Genomic DNA, 18,703 nt, shown 5'->3' on the forward strand with positions numbered 1-18,703 from the left:
TTCTATTTTCAACTATCATAGAGCTAATTGGTTGGATTACAGATCTCACATTGAAAATCATGTGGATCATGAAACTATTTTAGAAAATTCTGCGGACATCGACACAGCAATTGATAATTTGAATCATTATATTATCGAAGCTAGAAATCTTTCAGTTCCCAAAGCTCAAACTAAATTAAATTCTCCTATCATCGATGACAATCTTCAACTGCTCATTCGGTTGAAGAATGTTCGTCGACGACAATATCAACGTTCTCGTGATCCTGCTATGAAAAACATAGTTAAGGATTTACAAAAAGAAATTAAACATAGATTTACTCTTTTGCGAAATGAAAATTTCGCTAAAGAAGTTGAACAAATTAAACCATATTCTAAACCTTTCTGGAAACTTTCTAAGGTTCTTAAGAAACCTCAGAAACCAATTCCTGCTCTCAAGGAAGGAAATCAAATACTTCTTACAAATGGTGAAAAAGCTCAAAAACTTGCTCAGCAGTTCGAGAGTGTCCACAATTTTAATTTAAATGTTGTGAGTCCTATTGAAAATGAAGTCTCACTGAAGTATGATCATATTTCAACCCAAGTGTTATCACACGATGACATTATTGAGACGAATTTTGATGAAATTAAATCAATTATTAGAAAACTTAAAAACATGAAGGCTCCTGGTAATGATGGAATTTTTAATATTCTTATTAAAAATCTTCCCGATGTTGCCTTGAGACTCCTGGTTAAAATTTTCAACAAGTGTTTTTCATTAGCTTACTTCCCGAAAAGATGGAAAAACGCTAAAGTAATTCCTATCCTAAAACCTGATAAAAACCCAGCAGAAACATCAAGTTATCGCCCAATTAGTTTACTTTCTTCTATCAGTAAACTTTTTGAAAAAATTATCTTGTTAAGAATGATGACTCATATAAATGAGAATTCAATTTTTTTACCAGAGCAGTTTGGATTTCGTCATGAACATTCAACTACTCATCAACTTGTCAGAGTAACGAACATGATAAAATCAAATAAATCTTCTGGGTTATCCACTGGAGTTGCTTTTCTAGACATAGAAAAAGCATTCGACAGTGTTTGGCACAAAGGTTTAATAGCAAAAATGTCTGATTTCCAGTTTCCTATTTATTTGATCAAAATGATTCAAAATTATTTAACTGATCGTACTCTTCAGGTTAGCTATCAGAATTGTAAATCTGAATTGCTACCCGTACGAGCCGGTGTTCCGCAGGGTTCGAGTGTAGCTCCAATCTTGTATAATATTTTCACTTCTGATCTTCCAAATCTACCCGTTGGTTGTCAGAAATCGCTATTCTGTGACGACACAAGTCTGTTAGCCACAGGTAGAAATCTAAGAGTGATCTGCAGTCGCCTACAAAGAAGTTTAAATATTTTCAGTGATTATCTGTCAAAATGGAAAATTAAACCAAATGCAGCAAAAACGCAATTAATTATCTTTCCTCACAAGCCAAGAGCTTCTTTTCTAAAACCAAACAATAATCACATTCTCAAATTGAATGGCTTGGAATTGACATGGTCTGATCAAGCTAAATACTTAGGTTTAACGTATGACAAAAAACTCACTTTCAAGGATCACATTGAAGGAATCCAGGCAAAGTGTAATAAATATATTAAATGTTTATATCCTCTTATAAACAGAAATTCTAAGCTCTGTCTAAAAAACAAATTGTTAATTTATAAACAAATTTTCAGACCAGCCATGCTTTATGCGGTACCAATTTGGTCAAGCTGTTGTTCCATCAGGAAGAAAACGCTTCAAAGGATTCAGAATAAAATTCTGAAAATGATTCTGAAGCGTCCTCCCTGGTTTAGTACAAATGAGTTACACAGACTCACAAATATAGAACCATTAGATGTAATGTCACATAATATTATAAGCAAATTCCGACAAAAATCGATGCAATCTTCAATTGAATCGATTCGCTCTCTGTATTAGTTAGTAAGTTAGTATATAAGTTCCTTTTCCCCATTACACAATACAAGTAGGTTTAGAATTTTCCCTACACAAAAATCTCAGAATTGCGGAAGCAAATAATGTCTTCATGGTAATAACCAAATCATATATATATATATATATAACAGGGCTGAAAAGTCACCACTTGTGGCTGAACACCCGATTTAAATCTTAATAATTTAATTTTAACTCATATTCCAATAAATAGTTATTAAAAAAAAAAAAAAAAAAAAAAAAAAAAAAAAAAAAAAAAAAAAAAAAAAAAAAAAAAGGATCCTCAAAATGTTTCACGAGTGCAAGACTGTGAACCTTAGGTAACCATTCGTATTCTGCGTTCCATGAAAGGTTGTTTAAGTCGATTTGGTTTCATAATACTACTCGAAACCCGTGAATGAGTGATGCATGTTTTGTTTAGATATGCCATGCAAGTCTGCAATTATGATACAGTTTTATCTGTTCTCGAATTTAAATATACGAGTGCTGCGATCTTCCATTTATGTAAGTCTTGTGAGAATCAGATTCACAATTCAAGTAATTCGGCATCTATTTTTATGAATCGCAAACATTTTTCATCTAATATTCATATGTTGGACTAGCATTATCGTCCAACAAAACATGAACTGGAATGCATTTTCTATTGTGCTTTGCAATTGAATTTTTGCAAGTCGAAACCGGTTCAACTGGATATCAATGTGTGTTCCAATTTTAGGTAATGTAAATATCATGACTCTCCAGAAATTTTAGATTTATTTCTAAATGTTTTTGCTGGTTAGGATAAATTCATTCTATGCTATTTCGCATAGTTCCAGTTCGATTCTTATTTGGTCAATTCAATTTCGAAGCTTCGATTTCTGTTAGTCAGGACTCATTTCAGGACTACACTTCAAAAGGAGACAGGATGATTGCAGATGATTTATATGATTGCACCCAATTGTTTAACCATATGGAAATAGGTTCGTTACCGTTATCATGATATAGAAATCATGAAACCATTTCTTTTATATCCTCACAAAGTCATGATAATTTTATATGATATCATGATTAGAGGAAAACTAATCCGAATCATCATCAAATACTCTTCTCCCTTGAAAACTGTGGTCGGAAGATGCATTACTTGCGGAATGTAATTGTTTCGAAACACGTACCTCCAATTCTCTTTCCGGATATCAATTTGAACCTTCTGAAACAAGTAATAATAAAATGGATTTTGTAATGAATTAATGAAAAGGTTTAAAGAAGACATTGGAATATAAAGTAAGATAAAGTAAAAGTTTTAGTCATTTGGTTTGCGAAATATTCATATGATAAATAGAATTGTATTGCTTTTTCTATTTCCCGACATGCGAAAATTCGAAACATAAAAATTCTTGAACGGACTAAGTCCTGCTACGCCTTTCATTTAACTAACATCAAAGTTTTTTTTGAATATATGTGAATGTATTTTCATATATTTATCTCTTTTTAGACTGTTTTCTTTATATAAAATATATAAATCAAACCCGGAGGGATGAACCCAAAACTGTCTATAGAACACGTTATGTTAAGCATCGTTTTTAAAAACGCAATATATTGATTCTAAATTAAAAAGATTCAGACGAGTGCAATTTAAACTGATCCTTAAACTTCCCTATTTGCTGTTCATTATTGTCCTTTTCGAAGGTGAGAGATTTGGAATCGGGGGACGGGTATAGCGTGATGGGATAGTCGATGCCTTTCACGCAGCCCGCCTGGGTTCGATTCCCAACCCCGCACATAGGGTCAGAAAGATTTTCTGGTCTGAAGAGGCGAATGACCTAAGATGTTAAAGCCTCTATAATTGAAAAAAAAAAGATTGGAATATTACGCGACATAACGCGTGGATTTATACTTACCATCGTAACAGAAATATCTTTGAAGTTATATCTAAATAAAAATAAGTAGAGCTGGTTTACGATCCGAGACCTTTCAATCATTGTGTTATTTTAACATGAAAATTCATTTTTTCCCTCAAATCATGACTCGTTTTGCTCATTTTAAGTTCTGCCCGTGAAGTTTTAAAATAATTTCTTTGTTTACTCGAACATTTAGTGTAACATTTGTTTATGTTCCGAAACTAGTTTGTTCATATTTTAGTATCAGGTGTACAAATTTGCTTCCGCCGTTTTTTTCCAAAATTGAAAGCTTTATTGCGAAAAAGTGCTTACAGATGTATTATTCAAAGTATTGTCCGTTGTTAGCGACAACTTTCTCCCATCTTTCCGGCAATTTTCGGATCCCGGCTCGAAAAAAGGAGTCCTCTTTTGACACTATCCATGAAGCAATCCATTTTTTCCTACTCTTCGAAGGATTGAAAATGTTGATCTGCCAGGCCGTAAGCCACCGAACGGAATAGGTGGAAGTCAGAAGGGGCGACATCTGAGGAATACGGCGTGTGGGGTAAGACTTCCCATTTCAGCGTTTCCAGGTACTTTTTGACCACTTTTGCGACGTGAGGCCGAGCATTGTCGTGGTGGAGGATGACTTTGTCATGTCGCTCTTGATATTGTGGCCGCTTTTCTTTTAGCGCGCGACTAAGGCGCATCAGTTGCGTTCGGTAGCGATCTCCTGTGATGGTTTCACCCGGTTTTAAGAGCTCGTAGTAAATCACACTGAGCTGATCCCGCCAAATACAAATCATAACCTTGGGGCCGTGAATATTCGATTTTGCCTCCGACGAAGTAGTATGTCCGGGCCTTACCCATGATTTTCTGCGTTTAGGATTATCGTATCGAACCCACTTTTCATCACCGGTTACGATTCGATGTAAAAACCCCTTACGATTTTGTCTTTGAAGCAGTTGCTCACATGTACTCGATGTCCCTCGGTTTCAACTCGTACGGCACCCAGTGTCCTTCTCTCTGAATTATGCCCAGGGCCTTGAGACGTTTTGAAATAGCTTGCTGACTTACTACCAACGATTCGGCAAGCTCTTCTTGGGTTTGGCACGAATCTTCATCAAGCAATGCTTCTAGTTGTTCATCTTTGAAGGTTTTTTCTCTTCCACCACCATGTTTGTCTTCGACATCGAAATCACCATTTTTAAAACGTTGAAACCACTCCCGACACGTTCTTTTACTCAGAGTAGCATAACCGTAAGTTTCTGAGAGCATTCGATGCGATTTCGAATTATAACAGAAAAGTGGCGAGAATTGGGCACATAAACAGACATTTTCGAGCGTGAATAATACGAAAACAAGAACAACTGTCACTGAAACGGCGATGACAATTCGTTAGGAACTGTACACACTCACTTTAAAGGCATTATCATCTATGTATTTTGACCAGCCTCAGCCGGTACAGCCATCTATCGGAAAACGGCGGAAGCAAAGTTGTACACCTGATATGAACTGTTCAATATTCTAAAATATCAGTTGTAAATAGAAAGAATTTGTACACGAGATGCAAACTCGCTGTACGCTTTTTACGTATGATATATTCATAATTTCAAACCTTCAGAGCAAACATTGTCGAAAAATGCGAGTTAAAAGCAAATCAAGATGCCAAGTTTTTTTTTGTTGCCAAGATTGTCAAGCCTTTGCTATGCGGAGTTTTGGAATTGATCCCAGGTACTTCAACTTAAAATCGACTATGCCTATTGCTTTTAAGAACTTGCAATAAATAAGTTCTTAATTACCACAAGCAAACCGTTCACGGCTAATATTAATGCTTAATACTTATAATTTAATGTTTAATACTTACTTTTTATACTAGATAACTTTGAAGGAGTACGGTCAATGATGCAAGTTACTAGCGTCTTTCGCTGTATGATGAGACACGAAAAGAATTATACTTACTTTCATAATTCTCTTGAATGTGGCATTGAAATGCTTGAATTCCCGTGTAATGTTATCCAACTTACAATGAAAAATAAACTGGATACCATTTTCTGATGCTTCAGATGTGCCTATCCTGTGTATACTTTTCATGAAAATCCACCAGCAAAAAAAAATTCAATAAACGTCCCCATCCGCGGAGGATTCGACGCTATATTTGCATATAATAATATTTACGATTTCATTATTGCAACAACACTTATTGTATCAACGAAAACAACTCGTTATGAAAAAACTTTTTCTGCATTCGGTGTTCGCCATCGGATTCCTCTTGAAAGTTTTCCGCTGGGCCCTAGTCGCATTTTCTGCTAGATAATAAAAATCTCTTGTCAGCTCGAAACATCAACCCTACCAGTGCAGATGAACAAGTGCGTTTGCTCTCGGGCATACTCCTTCCATCCGAAATAACTCACCAACGTACGCGGCACACCAACTTTCCCTTTTCGTGAAATAATTCCCCTTTAGCTGCCTGTCAGCTTCGAAAAAGTACAAAATAAAAAAAAAGAATTTCCATCCCTTTTCCACAAACTTTGATCGGAGTTTGTGGATTTCAAGTCTGACGAATGCATTCACGCCAATGCCAGCAGACATTCGATGCGACCTCCACCGCAGACCAGACCGATGACGATGCCTGGTCTTCCGTGTCTGTCCCCGACCGGGGCGATGTCTGATCTTCTTAGCACAGAACATGTTTTTCATTATTCATTCATCACCCCTCTATGTCTTCGCAGAGCGAAGTGTTCTTTTCACTCAAGTGTCCGTCCCCTGCAGTCATTCCCCTTGCACTGGTCCCCGGATGCCGTTCACCCTTCATCGTAGGGACTTTATTTATGATAACTTATAAATTGCATATAAATATTGAATCAGCAACCGCACTTTTATAGGCCGACCCACATCCGTGGCGGAGAGGCAAAGTGCTATAAAAGACACCATTATCTTCGTACGCCCACACTTCCTGCATAGAGCAAAACGAAAAAATCTGCGTGCATTAGGCGGATCAAGCAACACTTCGACACACTCGGACCGGGAGTATTTTTTTTGTAGACGGTAGTACCGAAGGTGGATCAGTTTATGAGTTTGTGGTAAAATAATTTTCCTTCCACCAAAACCACCGGCGGCATATGTGTGCAACATTTTTTCTAGTTAGTAATAAAAAGAAATCTAAGGGCAGCCTTACGAAGAGAAGCATATTAAACTCAGGTGCTGGCTGTAGGAATTCGGTAATCACAGGTAGCCGACCGAGTACCGAAGGGAATAGTCGTAAAGCGTACGCCACGTCCCATCCGTACGACTATTATAACGAAGAGGAATGTTCCATCAGTTCGGGTACCAGTGTTTTCCTTGTAGGGTCTAGAGCAAGAGCTTACGCGTCGATTTCAGTTTTCAATTTATGACGGACAAGTTGGTGGGGCTTTAGTTGATACTTCGAATATTTTTCGTTTCGTGATCTCGAGGTTTTTCATTTGATGAAGAGCTGTTCTTTACTCTGATGGCATCCCTCGGGTGAAAACCTACCCGAACAAAAATCGTGCCGAGCTATATTTTCGGGTAAGGACTTTAAATTTGGATTCTTCATGCATCCTAGGGACCTCGGAGCATCATTCTTTAGTCGAATGAAATTTCCTCTGGAAAATACATCTTCCATGATTTAAGTTTATACCATTGTTTTGGTTTGGCCTTTCAATTATGGCGAGAACTAAGCTGTAAATTCTCTCTTTTAGAAGTAAGTTCAACAGTAAGCAATTTACAAACGTGTACAAGCTATCGGAAAGATTCATTAGTGTGAAAAGTGCGCCTGTGAGACAAATAGAAAACCGAAAAGTTACGTGTGAAATGCAGCTTCGACGTTACAAAAGAATGTTTTTTTTTTGTTGACGAAAAATGGATTTTTCTGAGGAACCCTAAACGCAAGAAATCGTGGGTCGAAATCGACGGCACGGCCAAATCGATACATTCATGCTGTGTGTGTGGAAGGACCAGACTGGTGACCAGTGGTCACAGGCCCAATTTTACGATCTTAGTTGATATCACGATGAAAACGTGGTTTTCGAGATACAGTATTTTCAGCAATGTAATTCAAAATGATAGGTGCCATTTTCTGAAAATTTGATTTATATGATTAATCCCCCTAAAAATGAGATAAATGTATTATTTTAGCTCAGGGTCACCATAGGGGCTAAGTAACTTCGATAAAGTGGTGCAGAAAGTCATTTCGAACAAATTCGCCGAAGGTTCTATTCCCGTAACTTGACCCATAATGTCCTAGCGTGTGATATATCATACGCAAAACTTCCTATATTTTAATACATGTTTACTTTAGAAGTTCAACACCTAACAGCTTTACTAGAGCACTAGTTGATAGTTTACAATTCTAATTTCTTTATATATTAAAATTGTTTTTAAGTGTCAACGTTTTATTTGTATTATAACCGTGCAAAGTTCACACAATTGACCAAAGAAAAGTAAGCTACATATTCGTGTGAATCTTATGTTCGAAACCAAAAGGTAATACTTCCATCTTTCGATAAACCATTGCCAAAAATTCAAATTAGTTATTTCTGCAACGAAATTCCAAAAATATATGTTAAACAATAAAAAATTGTTGTTAGCATTTGAACGTATGAAATATCATATGATGGGATAATACAGCAGTATTTTAATGTGGAACACATTTTTGTCTTCTATATAGGCATGCAAATTAGAAACTCAAGAAAAATACACGTAGAAATGTGGTCAGGTTTTGAACAATTACAGCTCAGTCAATTTCATATAAATTATTAATATTATGTCATCATTTGATTGGAAATATTTCTACGTATTGATTTGAATGTTCATAGGCATGCATTTTTAATTGTGTATCATTGAAATGTTGATTAATAGCTAGCAGTGTCCTATTTTGTTTGCAAAAAATCTCCGGCATACCGGATTTCCCTGCCATAGTCGACGGTTGTGGAGGAGTAAGCGATATATCAAAGGGAAAGCATTGCTCTGATTGGTCAATCGATGCTAAAGCGCAGCTGCTGGAAGCACGCGAATCTATAAATATAAGCAAAATTATAGCTAACGTTTCAGTCTTATGCGTAGCTTGCTAGGGGTAGGTTGTTGCTAGACAGCAAGATAAAAAGTGCCATAAGTATGCTCTGATCTTGTGTCATGCCAGTTCGGATGAAATTCCATGTTATGTCGTTTCGCCTGAGAAATTGACAACTACCCCAGGGTAAATTTGGAGTGCATAAGATTAATTTCCAATTTATATAAGATAAACTCGATTGATAATAAGAAAAAGTTTATCGCTTCAACTGAAATCGCAGAATGGTTGTAATGGTAAAGAAACGCTATAAAAATAACTGCTTGCATGCAAAACTTGAACACAAGCTGGGCGAAGAGAAGCTTGTATATCGATATCCGTATCGTGTTCATACATATAATTGCATACATTTGGGCTATTGGTTTAATTTTATCGGCTACAAAACAAATACAAATCACGACAAATAAAGTCTATATTCTGGGTTCGCGTGTTCGGTTTTGGTTCCTAATAAAGTTCAATCTAAGCAGACTCTCGTGCATTTGCGAATTCAAAAGTGTGACGATTGATTGAACTGTTTGATTGTAGATCATTGGAAATTTTGGTTGCCTTGTTCCACATCAATTGCTGGAACAACCCCATAGGGCTGATCCTTGTAGTTTTTTTTTTTTTTCCAAAATATCGTTAGCCGATAAACTCGAGTGTAAGAATTTTGTGATTAGTTGGTCTTGCCATCAGCAAATCTCTTGCCATCAGCAAATCAAATCCATTTTGATAGGGTAAAGGCTCCCTATTTCATCTCATTTGTAAGGACGTTACCTTAAAAACCTGATTTAGCCACTAAAATAACTATGATTTTTTTTTAATTTTTCTGCTTAATTCGTCTTGCTTCACATGGAGAATTGATTCACATTCCTTGGAAATTAAAATAATGTTCAAAAAAATCAGCTAAAAACATTTTTGATATGTTCACTAGTCTGCTCCTAATTTCATCTCAAAGGATTTTTATTCGTCCTATCGTTGGGCCTTTATTCATCCTATTAATTAGTAATGGCGACAGGAATCTAAACAAAACATTGCTCTATTACACTCTCAGGCTCAAAATGTCCCAATTTTTCTTAAAAATGGCGTAATGCCAACTATAAGCCAACAAACGATATTTTTAGAACCAGTTTTGAATCATTTCGACGTTTAAAGATTTTTGGGTCGTTTTCGTTACCTTTCGTTTTAAATTTTAAATTTTACTGTGCAGTTAATTTAGTAAACTTTAAAAAAGGAATTGTTTTTCTTTAGGCATTAGCCCAAAGATGCCATTTATACAGATTTATCTGTATTGTATAGATTTTTGCGTTCGCATACTGATTTAAATCAGAGTACAGATTTCCTAAATGTAATACAGATTTGTACAGGTTCATAAAAAGTGAGAAGTAAAAAATGATCTCATATTGTTGAAGACTTTTATTGCTTGTCGAGTAGTTTTTGAAATTTTTAATCGTTAATTAAACAAGTAGCAAGTGAACATTACTGATTATGAAGTCATCCAGCATTCAATAGTAGTGTAATTGTGCGAAATAGTGATCATGTTTTGAGACGAATCGATTAGTAGATATTCAGAAACTTGACGAACTGTAAAATGAAAATGTGTCCTAAATTGGAAAGTGAGTTTGTTTTAAATGAAAAAACCGATCACCGAAGAATTTAAAACCATTTCTTCTTATGGAAAAGTGTGACAATAGCTTAAATATTCATTTTTCAACATTTCACAGTTTGGTTCAGGTACGTTTGTAAGATATTATTCATGTTCAAAGTAATGAGGTGAAAGGATGAGATGGAAATAGGAGCTCGGATGAAATAAGGAGCCCTTACCCAATATCTTCGAAATGTGGAATATTCGAAAACATGGCTGCAAAAAATAGTGATAAGGATAGGGAACCTTTTGGATTTGACGAACACGTAAACATGGAATAGAACGCTTACTTAGAAAAGGAAGTATGAATACCTCTATAACTTTTGAAACATTGGAAAACAATCAAATGAGCATACGATATTCCCAACAAATCGTACAAATATATTAAATATCATACAAATTCAAATAGGTTTTTTTTTTCTAAAAATGAAGAAATGGAAATAAATGGAGTTATTTTTTTTATTTTTGATCACACAGGTTTTAACCTTAAGGGCGGAAGGTAGGGTCTAAACGATGGAAAAAATCATCATTTTCGCGAATTTTTTCCAGAACTATCGTTCAACAAAATAAATTCAAATGTTTTGCATGATAAAAAGCATCATTCGAACAACATTTTTTAACTTTTTCGTGGAAAAATATTGAGAAATAAGTCGGCGAAGAGGTATTTTCGAGGACGCTTCTTAAAAATCATGATTTGCGGTGTCCACTGTATCTCAGCGCAGACTAATCAGAAGTGAACAAATGAGCACAGCATAGTTAGAGAAGAAGTTTTTCTAGACCCAAATGTTTCTGTTTGTTTTTTTTTTAGTTTTTTTATTTTTGGTGGTTGTTCAAAGTGAAAACTACAATTTTTCTCGACAAAATCCGCCATTTTGTAGCTGTTAAAACTCCCCAAAGTAACAACGAAAAGGAAAACGTTGGGTCTGATTTTTTATATGTAGAAAGTGTGTGCAAAATTTTTTGTCTATACAATCAATGGAAACAATTAATTACTTCAGGAAGCCCGTAGGGTCTAACATTTTTAAAAAATCATATTTTTTATATAATTTATTAATGTGGAACACATTTTTGTTTTCTATATAGGGGTGCAAATTAGAAACTCAAGAACAATACACGTAGAAATGTGGTCAAGTTTTGAATAATTACAGCTCAGTCAATTTTGTATTAATTAATATTATTATGTCACCGTTTGATTGGAAATATTTCTACGTATTGATTTGAATGTTTATTGCCATGTATTATTAATTGTATATCATTGAAATGTTGATTAATAGCTAGTTGTGTCCTATTTTGTCTGCAAAAAATCTCCGGCATACCGGATTTCCCTGCCATAGTCGACGGTTTTGAAGGAGTAAGCGATATATCAAAGGGAAAGCATCGCTCTGATTGGTTATCGATGCTAAAGCGAAGTTGTTGGAGGCACGCGAAGCTATAAATATAAGCAAAATTATTGCTAACGTTTCAGTCAGGGTTGCCACATTTAAATCTGCATTATTCAGAAGAAAAATCTGTGAATCTGTATCGGGAGCTCAAAAACCTATATTGAAAATCTGTATATAGAAGTGATAAGAAATCAAAGCACAACGGAATGAAAAAGTCTTTAGAACCCAAATTTAAAGAAAGCAAAACTTTTCTTAGTCTGATTTTATGATGTTGTAGTTGAAAAAACGCCGGAAGTTGTTTTTGCGTTTGAGTCTCTCGAAATAATGATTTGACGAAAAACTTTTGAAATCCAATCTGAAAGTGAGAACTTAATCTGATTATTTTCACTTTCGTTCATTAGGTATAATCTTTCTTCTTTACTATCTTACGTTATGGCCGAGACCATCATCTTTCCATCTTATCAGAAGCAATTTTTGAAAGCATAAGAAATTACGCTAAACTAGTTGTAAATAAAAGTAAGCATTAACAAATCTTTATTAGCAGATAGAACATCTGTGTTTACTGTCCTTAACATACTTTTTAATATAAGTTCTATCCTCTTTTTAGAATTAACACACAATCAGGATAATATTTTCATTTTGAAAAAACAATCAATACCATTATTTAATAGATTTTAACTTGATCATTATTCAATTTTTAATCCACGCTATCAAAAATCTGTACAAATCTGTATTTTTTTCGAAAAATCTGTAATCTGCATATACAGAATCTTGGTCACAAATTTATCTGAAAAATCTGTAAAATGCAGATTAATCTGTATATGTGGCAACCCTGGTTTCAGTCCTACGCGTAGTATGCTAGATGTAGGTTGTTGCTAGACAGCAAGACAAAAAGTGCCATAAAACGATTTGAAGCTTTAATTGGTATGCTCTGATCTTGTGTCATGCAAGTTCGGATGAAATTCCATGTTATCTCGTTTCGCCTGACAACTACCCCAGGGTAAATTTTGAGTGCATATCATTAATTTCTAATTTATATAAGATGAACTCGATTGATAATGAGAAAAAGTTTATCGATTCAACCGAAATCGCAGAATGGTAGTAATGGTAGATAAACGCTATAAAAATAACTGCTTGCATACAAAACTTGAACACAAAGTGGCGAAGAGAAGCTTAAATATCGATATCCGTATCGCAAGTGTGTACAAAGATATAATTGCATATATTTGGGATATTGATGTAATTTCGTCTGCTACAAAACAAATACAAATCACGACAAATAGAGTCTATATTCTGGGTTCGCGTGATTGGTGTTGGTTTCTATTAAGTTCAATCTAAGCAGACTATCGTGCATTTGCGGATTTAAAAGTGTGACGATTAATTGAAAATGATGATCATTAGAAATTTTGGTTACCTTGTTCCACATCAATGGCTCGAACAACCCCATGGGGCTGATCCTTGTAGTTTTATAATGAAACATTTCAAGAATGTTTTGTCAAGTTTTAAAGTCAATCGATGAAGAAATCTTGTGCCTGTGCGTCGAGCTCATGCTTCTTCGTAGAACGAGATAGCCATAGATAAAGGTCCATAACTTCCAGCGTTCCAATAGGCTTGCAAATTTCAAAGAAAATTCTTGAAATGTTTTACTGTAGGAAAATAAAAAAAAAATAAATGATTTTTCAAAAGTGTTAGACCCTCTTCGAGGAGAAAGGTGAAAATGAATGAAACAAATTTTGTAAATCATAAAAAGTAGTTTTTCATTCCTTGAAAATCGGTTTAGTTTTAGTGAGTAATTATGTGTGTACTATTTTTATCGAATACATTAGGTTCATTCTGTGCCGATTTTTAGCGTACAGAACTATTGCATGACCTCGGTACGATCCTTTTGACATGTGGCCTCATTTGCAGTCTCTTTTCTGTGACACCATCCAGCTAGAGAACACCCCTCATGCAGTTACTAATCTAATCTATTTTTTTGCAAACCTGTACATATACTAAAGTTTCGAGTTGTAAATTAATCACATCCTCCGTAGGTCATTTGGCAGAACGATTTCCACGGATAGGAAAAACGTTCCAGGACCGAATTCCGACTTTGGATATTTTTTTCTGCAAATATTGGTTTCTGCTATTTAATTCATCAGTCCTTTTTCAGTCTGTATTTTATAGATTGCTGATGAAAGTTAAGCTAAGTTCTAAAAAACATTTCAAAGTTTTTGAAATATGTTCATTTAATTTTCCTGGTGGTATTGCGATATCATCGAAATGTAACATAATTCTAGAAATGTTCAAGTTGAATGTTATAGGTGCAAAACACCACGTGAATATGGGTTCAACCAAAAAAATTCTGTATAAAACAGTTTTAGATATATAAGTTTGAACAGATTTTCTTTTATTCAATCAATTAAAACTGACAGCACTAATGTACCTAGGGGACGTTGGGGCCATTGCTCAACCATAGCTGAATGAGTTCGAAAATACGTTCCTTCGCTGCTAGCATCTCTGGCGAATCTGCGTCACTGATGGAACTGAGGTCTTCGCAGTGAGATGCCACTATGAATGAAGGGGGAATTTTTTTTTATCAAAATTATCACACTTTCACTATCTCAATACTAACATGGAATAACAACCGCCGGTGAATGTTCATTCAGGTCCTCTTGCAATCCCATCGGTCGCCACGGGTCAAGCTGTCCGTGAGTGAAGAACACGTTGGTAACTGCCGGAGCCATATGACCATAAATAACATTAGTTCGAGCGACGTTCGATTCTAGCAAAGTTCTCGTAAACCTGGATTAGATAGTTGAAGCTTGAATGATTCTAAGATTTTTCTGAATGTTTTCCCGGAACTCACACATAGTTGTACAAATCAGAACACATTCTAAGGTAAAATTCAACGGGAAATCCTGATCCAAAGATTTGGTTCTCCGAGCCCGACGTCTGATACCATCCGTATTCTGCACACGTCTGATATAACCAAGGTCTCACTAGTGAACGTTTCCCCAATGAATGCTACAGTTTACTTAAAAAAAATGCACAATACATACTTGCTCCACGATTTGCTCCGTGATCCCAGCTTGTATTCCGATAGTAATAAATAGTTTCGTAATATGATAAATCCACACAATCGTAAACATACCGAGTGAACCAATTTGCTAATGCCGTCATATCATCAGTAATCGATTCGTCATTTATGATCTCACAAACACCCTCTATATCTCCGGTTCTATGATACTGAACTGTTCCAGCTAAGTAGTCGGATATCGTACTTAGAAAATTACTCGTATCATACCGGTACGAGAAATCTATGTTGTCGCATACTTTGAATTCTTCGCGCACCCTGTCGAACTCACCCTGGTTCAACAGATCTTCCATTTGATCGTAAGCTCTATCGATTCGATTGGCACAGTCATCACCACCAACCAGTCGAATTGATTCGGTTACTACTTCCTTGTACTCTGGGGGAAGTGAAAATTGATGAAATGGTTTATTTTCATTTTTATTTTGCGGAGATATTGCATACCTACAAAGTCCAACTTAGCTAGCAATGGTGCGCTCGATGCCCACGCACCATCTATCAGGTGAGGATACTTTTGCCTAAACCAGGCTACCATAGTTCCTGCATATGAACCACCAGCCATGATTACCTTTGCATTTGATGCACCCGGAATGGTATTTCTCATTTCCTCTACGAAATGGGCCAAATCGGCTAATGCTTGATCGATATTCAAGAACTTCAGTAAGTCAGTCCTCGTACTCCTGTTATGTAAATAAGAATAAAATTTGGAATCGAAATTTGAACTAGTTTGTTTACGCAGTAGGACGACTCAATCCGTAAAACCGATGTTCGGTGTAAAACAGGTATGCTCCAAGGTCTTTCGCCATGTCATGGAAATGTCCCCACGATATACTACCGGCGTTGATGGTCCACTCACCACCAACATACACGAACAGTGGTCCACCCGATTCATAGTAGTCAGCATTTTCCATGTATCGCTAATAATACAGTAATTAGGATTGCTACTTATTTTTTCGTCCTTCAGCTACTTACCATGCTCCATGTGGAAGGATTCTGAGGATCGAAATTATCTACTTTTTGCCTTATCCATTTGGTTTCTACCGTTCGAACGTTTTTCATCGATTTGCCTTGAATTGGAGGCTCGCGATGTAACATCTCCCATCGTTGATTGTGGGTAGCTTCGAGAATTGCAAGCGATCCTATCAGGTAAATCAAAAGCACCAACCTCATTTTTACTATTTGTTCAAGCCACTGGTTCGTCAGCGAATCGAACGCGCCTTTGACTTGCCGCTTTTAAGTGGATTTTATTTGGAGGCTAGTCTTATCAAACAAAGTGTAAACCGACAAGATTTTTATAACCTCATAAATATGAAAGTGACATTCTACCGTAAAAAGTTATGGCTTATCGTCAGCGCACTTTTATCGGTGCTCCATTAATCCCAATAAGAAAATAAAGATATGACGATTACATGGCTCACTCACATAAGAACCGATTCGATAATCACAGGATGGATTTATCAAATTGAAGAAAAAACGCGGTTCTCTTGAACTTTTTATCAGATTGATGACATGCATTTATGGATTGTTATAAAATGCATAACATATCAATCCAATCTATAACTCTATTATATGTCAAAGTTTTTCATGAGAATTACTGTGTTCGTGCTTTTTTAAACCTGTTTTATTTCACACAATAACGATGCCTTTTTCAAATTACTCTTATTTGCTTGAATTTTTCTAAGGGATTCTTAAAATAAAAACTTTTCATTAAAACTAGAATGAAAACAAAAAAATATTATTGGGGTATAAAATAGTATAATTACTTCAAGTTGTAAACAGTTCTGAGCCAAATTCAAAAGATTTTTTCCTTTTCGCATCGTCGCTCTTAAACGACCGTTAGAAAGTTTAAGCTCTTATCACCTTGTAATTCCGGGACCGAAAGTTGGATCTGGATTAAATTCATGAGTTTGGTATATATGAATAATACCTTTTATTTGAATCTAACTTTTTGAAAATCAGCTCAGCTATCTCTGAGGAATTGCATTTGGGAATATTGGACCACGATTTCCAGTTCATTCGGAACCGGAAACTGAAGGCTGATATATTCAAAGTATGTTCGATTGACCATACACTTACAAGGACCACTCACAGGAATAGTTTTCAGCATTGTCCCGAAAAAACTTTATGTTATTTGCATCGTCACTTTAAATGACGTTATACAATTTTAACATTCATCCCTTTATAAAATCAAAAACAAACTCACCATCTCTGAGAAATGTAAGAGAGTTATATTTCACAGTTATTTATCATTACTTCCGGAAACATTCATGAAAAAACTGCCAACACTAATCACCCTGTAGTTCCGGAACAGTAAGTAGTATCAAGATAAAATTCATGAATTTTATGCGATCATTTAAATTTTTAGGTTTGTGAAAATCGATTCAGCTAGCCCTAGAAAAGTCAGTGGCCATTTTTTAGCTCTTTTGTGCATGTCATCACCATGTGATCACAAGACCTTTCATCTGAGTATGTGAAAATTGGTGCAATCATCTTTGAAAAAACAGTAAGTTTCATACATCCAAGCCCATACGGTTGTTCGAGCCATTGATGTGGAACAAGGCAACCAAAATTTCCAATGATTGACATTTTCAATTAATCGTCACACTTTTGAATCTGCAAATGCACAAGAGTCTGCTTAGATTGATCCTTATTAGGAATCAACACCGAACACGCGAACCCAGAATATAGACTCTATTTATCGTGATTTGTATTTGTTTCGTAACCGACGAAATTACATCAATAGCCCAAATGTATACAATTAAATGTTTGTACATGCTTGCGATACGGATATCGATATTTAAGCTTCTCTTCACCAAGCTTGTGTTCAAGTGTTGTATGCAAGCAGTTATTTTTATAGCGTTTCTCTACCATTACTACCATTCTGCGATTTCGGTTGAAACGATAAACTTTTCCTCATTATCAATCGAGTTCATCTTATATAAATTAGAAATTGGTCTTACACGGAACCACGCGCGATCCCATTTCAACCAGAATATTAGTTGATTTTCTGTATTCGATTGGTTAAAATTTGGTACAACTAATCGATTGTTGTTTTAACTAAACTGTCATTTTTGTTTTTCGATTAGCAGAAACGATGGTTGAAACAACTAATTTAATTGGTTGAAAACAAATGCTGTCAATTAGTGAGGACACATACCTTTCAATTTCAACAAATATTTCAGTTTTAGACATTGCAAATAGTTGAATCAACTCGAACAATGTTATTGATTTGCGAAAATAATCAAAATATACTTACTGATACACGTCATGATCTATTTGAAATAAGTTCGGTATGTTGAGATTCATGAAAGAAATATCGTTGTTAAAATATAAACAGTATTTTATATTGACATGTAATATCATTAGGGCTGGGAGAACCACCGATCACTGCTGATTTCAAGTGATCTTAACCAAGGAATAAATTATCATTACGAAATCAGAACTGATCTGATCTCTAAGTGATTTTGATTTTTGTATGTGGGATCATGTCAAATCGAGAACAGTAAAGATCTAAATTCTAAAAATATACGTCTGATTCGATCGGAAATGATTGATGTAGAAAAACGTTTTTAATCAGCAGAAGTGCCCGAAGGGGCGAGTAAATTAGCGAAATTATTAAATTTACCTAAAATGAGTATTGAAAGATGATGCCTTCAAACGGTTGAACTAACGTTATGAACTGATAATTGTAGTCAATTTTTATGAGCTTG

At 35.4% G+C, this 18,703-nt stretch overlaps 2 protein-coding genes across 3 annotated transcripts in view; one reads left to right on the plus strand and one right to left on the minus strand.

The window, feature by feature from the left end:
- LOC131435075 (uncharacterized) overlaps positions 1-18,703 on the plus strand; it is a 397,241-nt gene that overhangs the window by 212,562 nt on the left and 165,976 nt on the right. The gene's annotated exons all lie outside the window — the stretch shown is intronic.
- Positions 14,289-16,230, minus strand: LOC131435083 (thymus-specific serine protease-like). The gene is made up of 7 exons (XM_058602591.1): positions 15,966-16,230; positions 15,729-15,910; positions 15,438-15,673; positions 14,962-15,372; positions 14,769-14,901; positions 14,535-14,704; positions 14,289-14,470 (listed from the first exon to the last, which is right to left on the minus strand). The coding sequence occupies exons 1-7, from the start codon at positions 16,161-16,163 to the stop codon at positions 14,346-14,348; spliced, it is 1,455 nt and encodes a 484-aa protein (XP_058458574.1). The 5' UTR covers positions 16,164-16,230; the 3' UTR covers positions 14,289-14,345.

This window comes from Malaya genurostris, chromosome 3, assembly GCF_030247185.1.
Source record: "Malaya genurostris strain Urasoe2022 chromosome 3, Malgen_1.1, whole genome shotgun sequence".
NCBI lineage: Eukaryota > Metazoa > Arthropoda > Insecta > Diptera > Culicidae > Malaya > Malaya genurostris.

Excerpts from the sequence above, each read along its gene's own strand:
- LOC131435083 (XM_058602591.1), bottom strand. The coding sequence starts at position 16,163 with ATGAGGTTGGTGCTTTTGATTTACCTGATAGGATCGCTTGCAATTCTC. Across the intron at positions 15,911-15,965 it reads ATCCTTCCACATGGAGCATG|CGATACATGGAAAATGCTGA; the intron begins GTAAGTAGCTGA and ends CTGTATTATTAG. Across the intron at positions 14,471-14,534 it reads ACCGGCGGTTGTTATTCCAT|TGGCATCTCACTGCGAAGAC; the intron begins GTTAGTATTGAG and ends CTTCATTCATAG.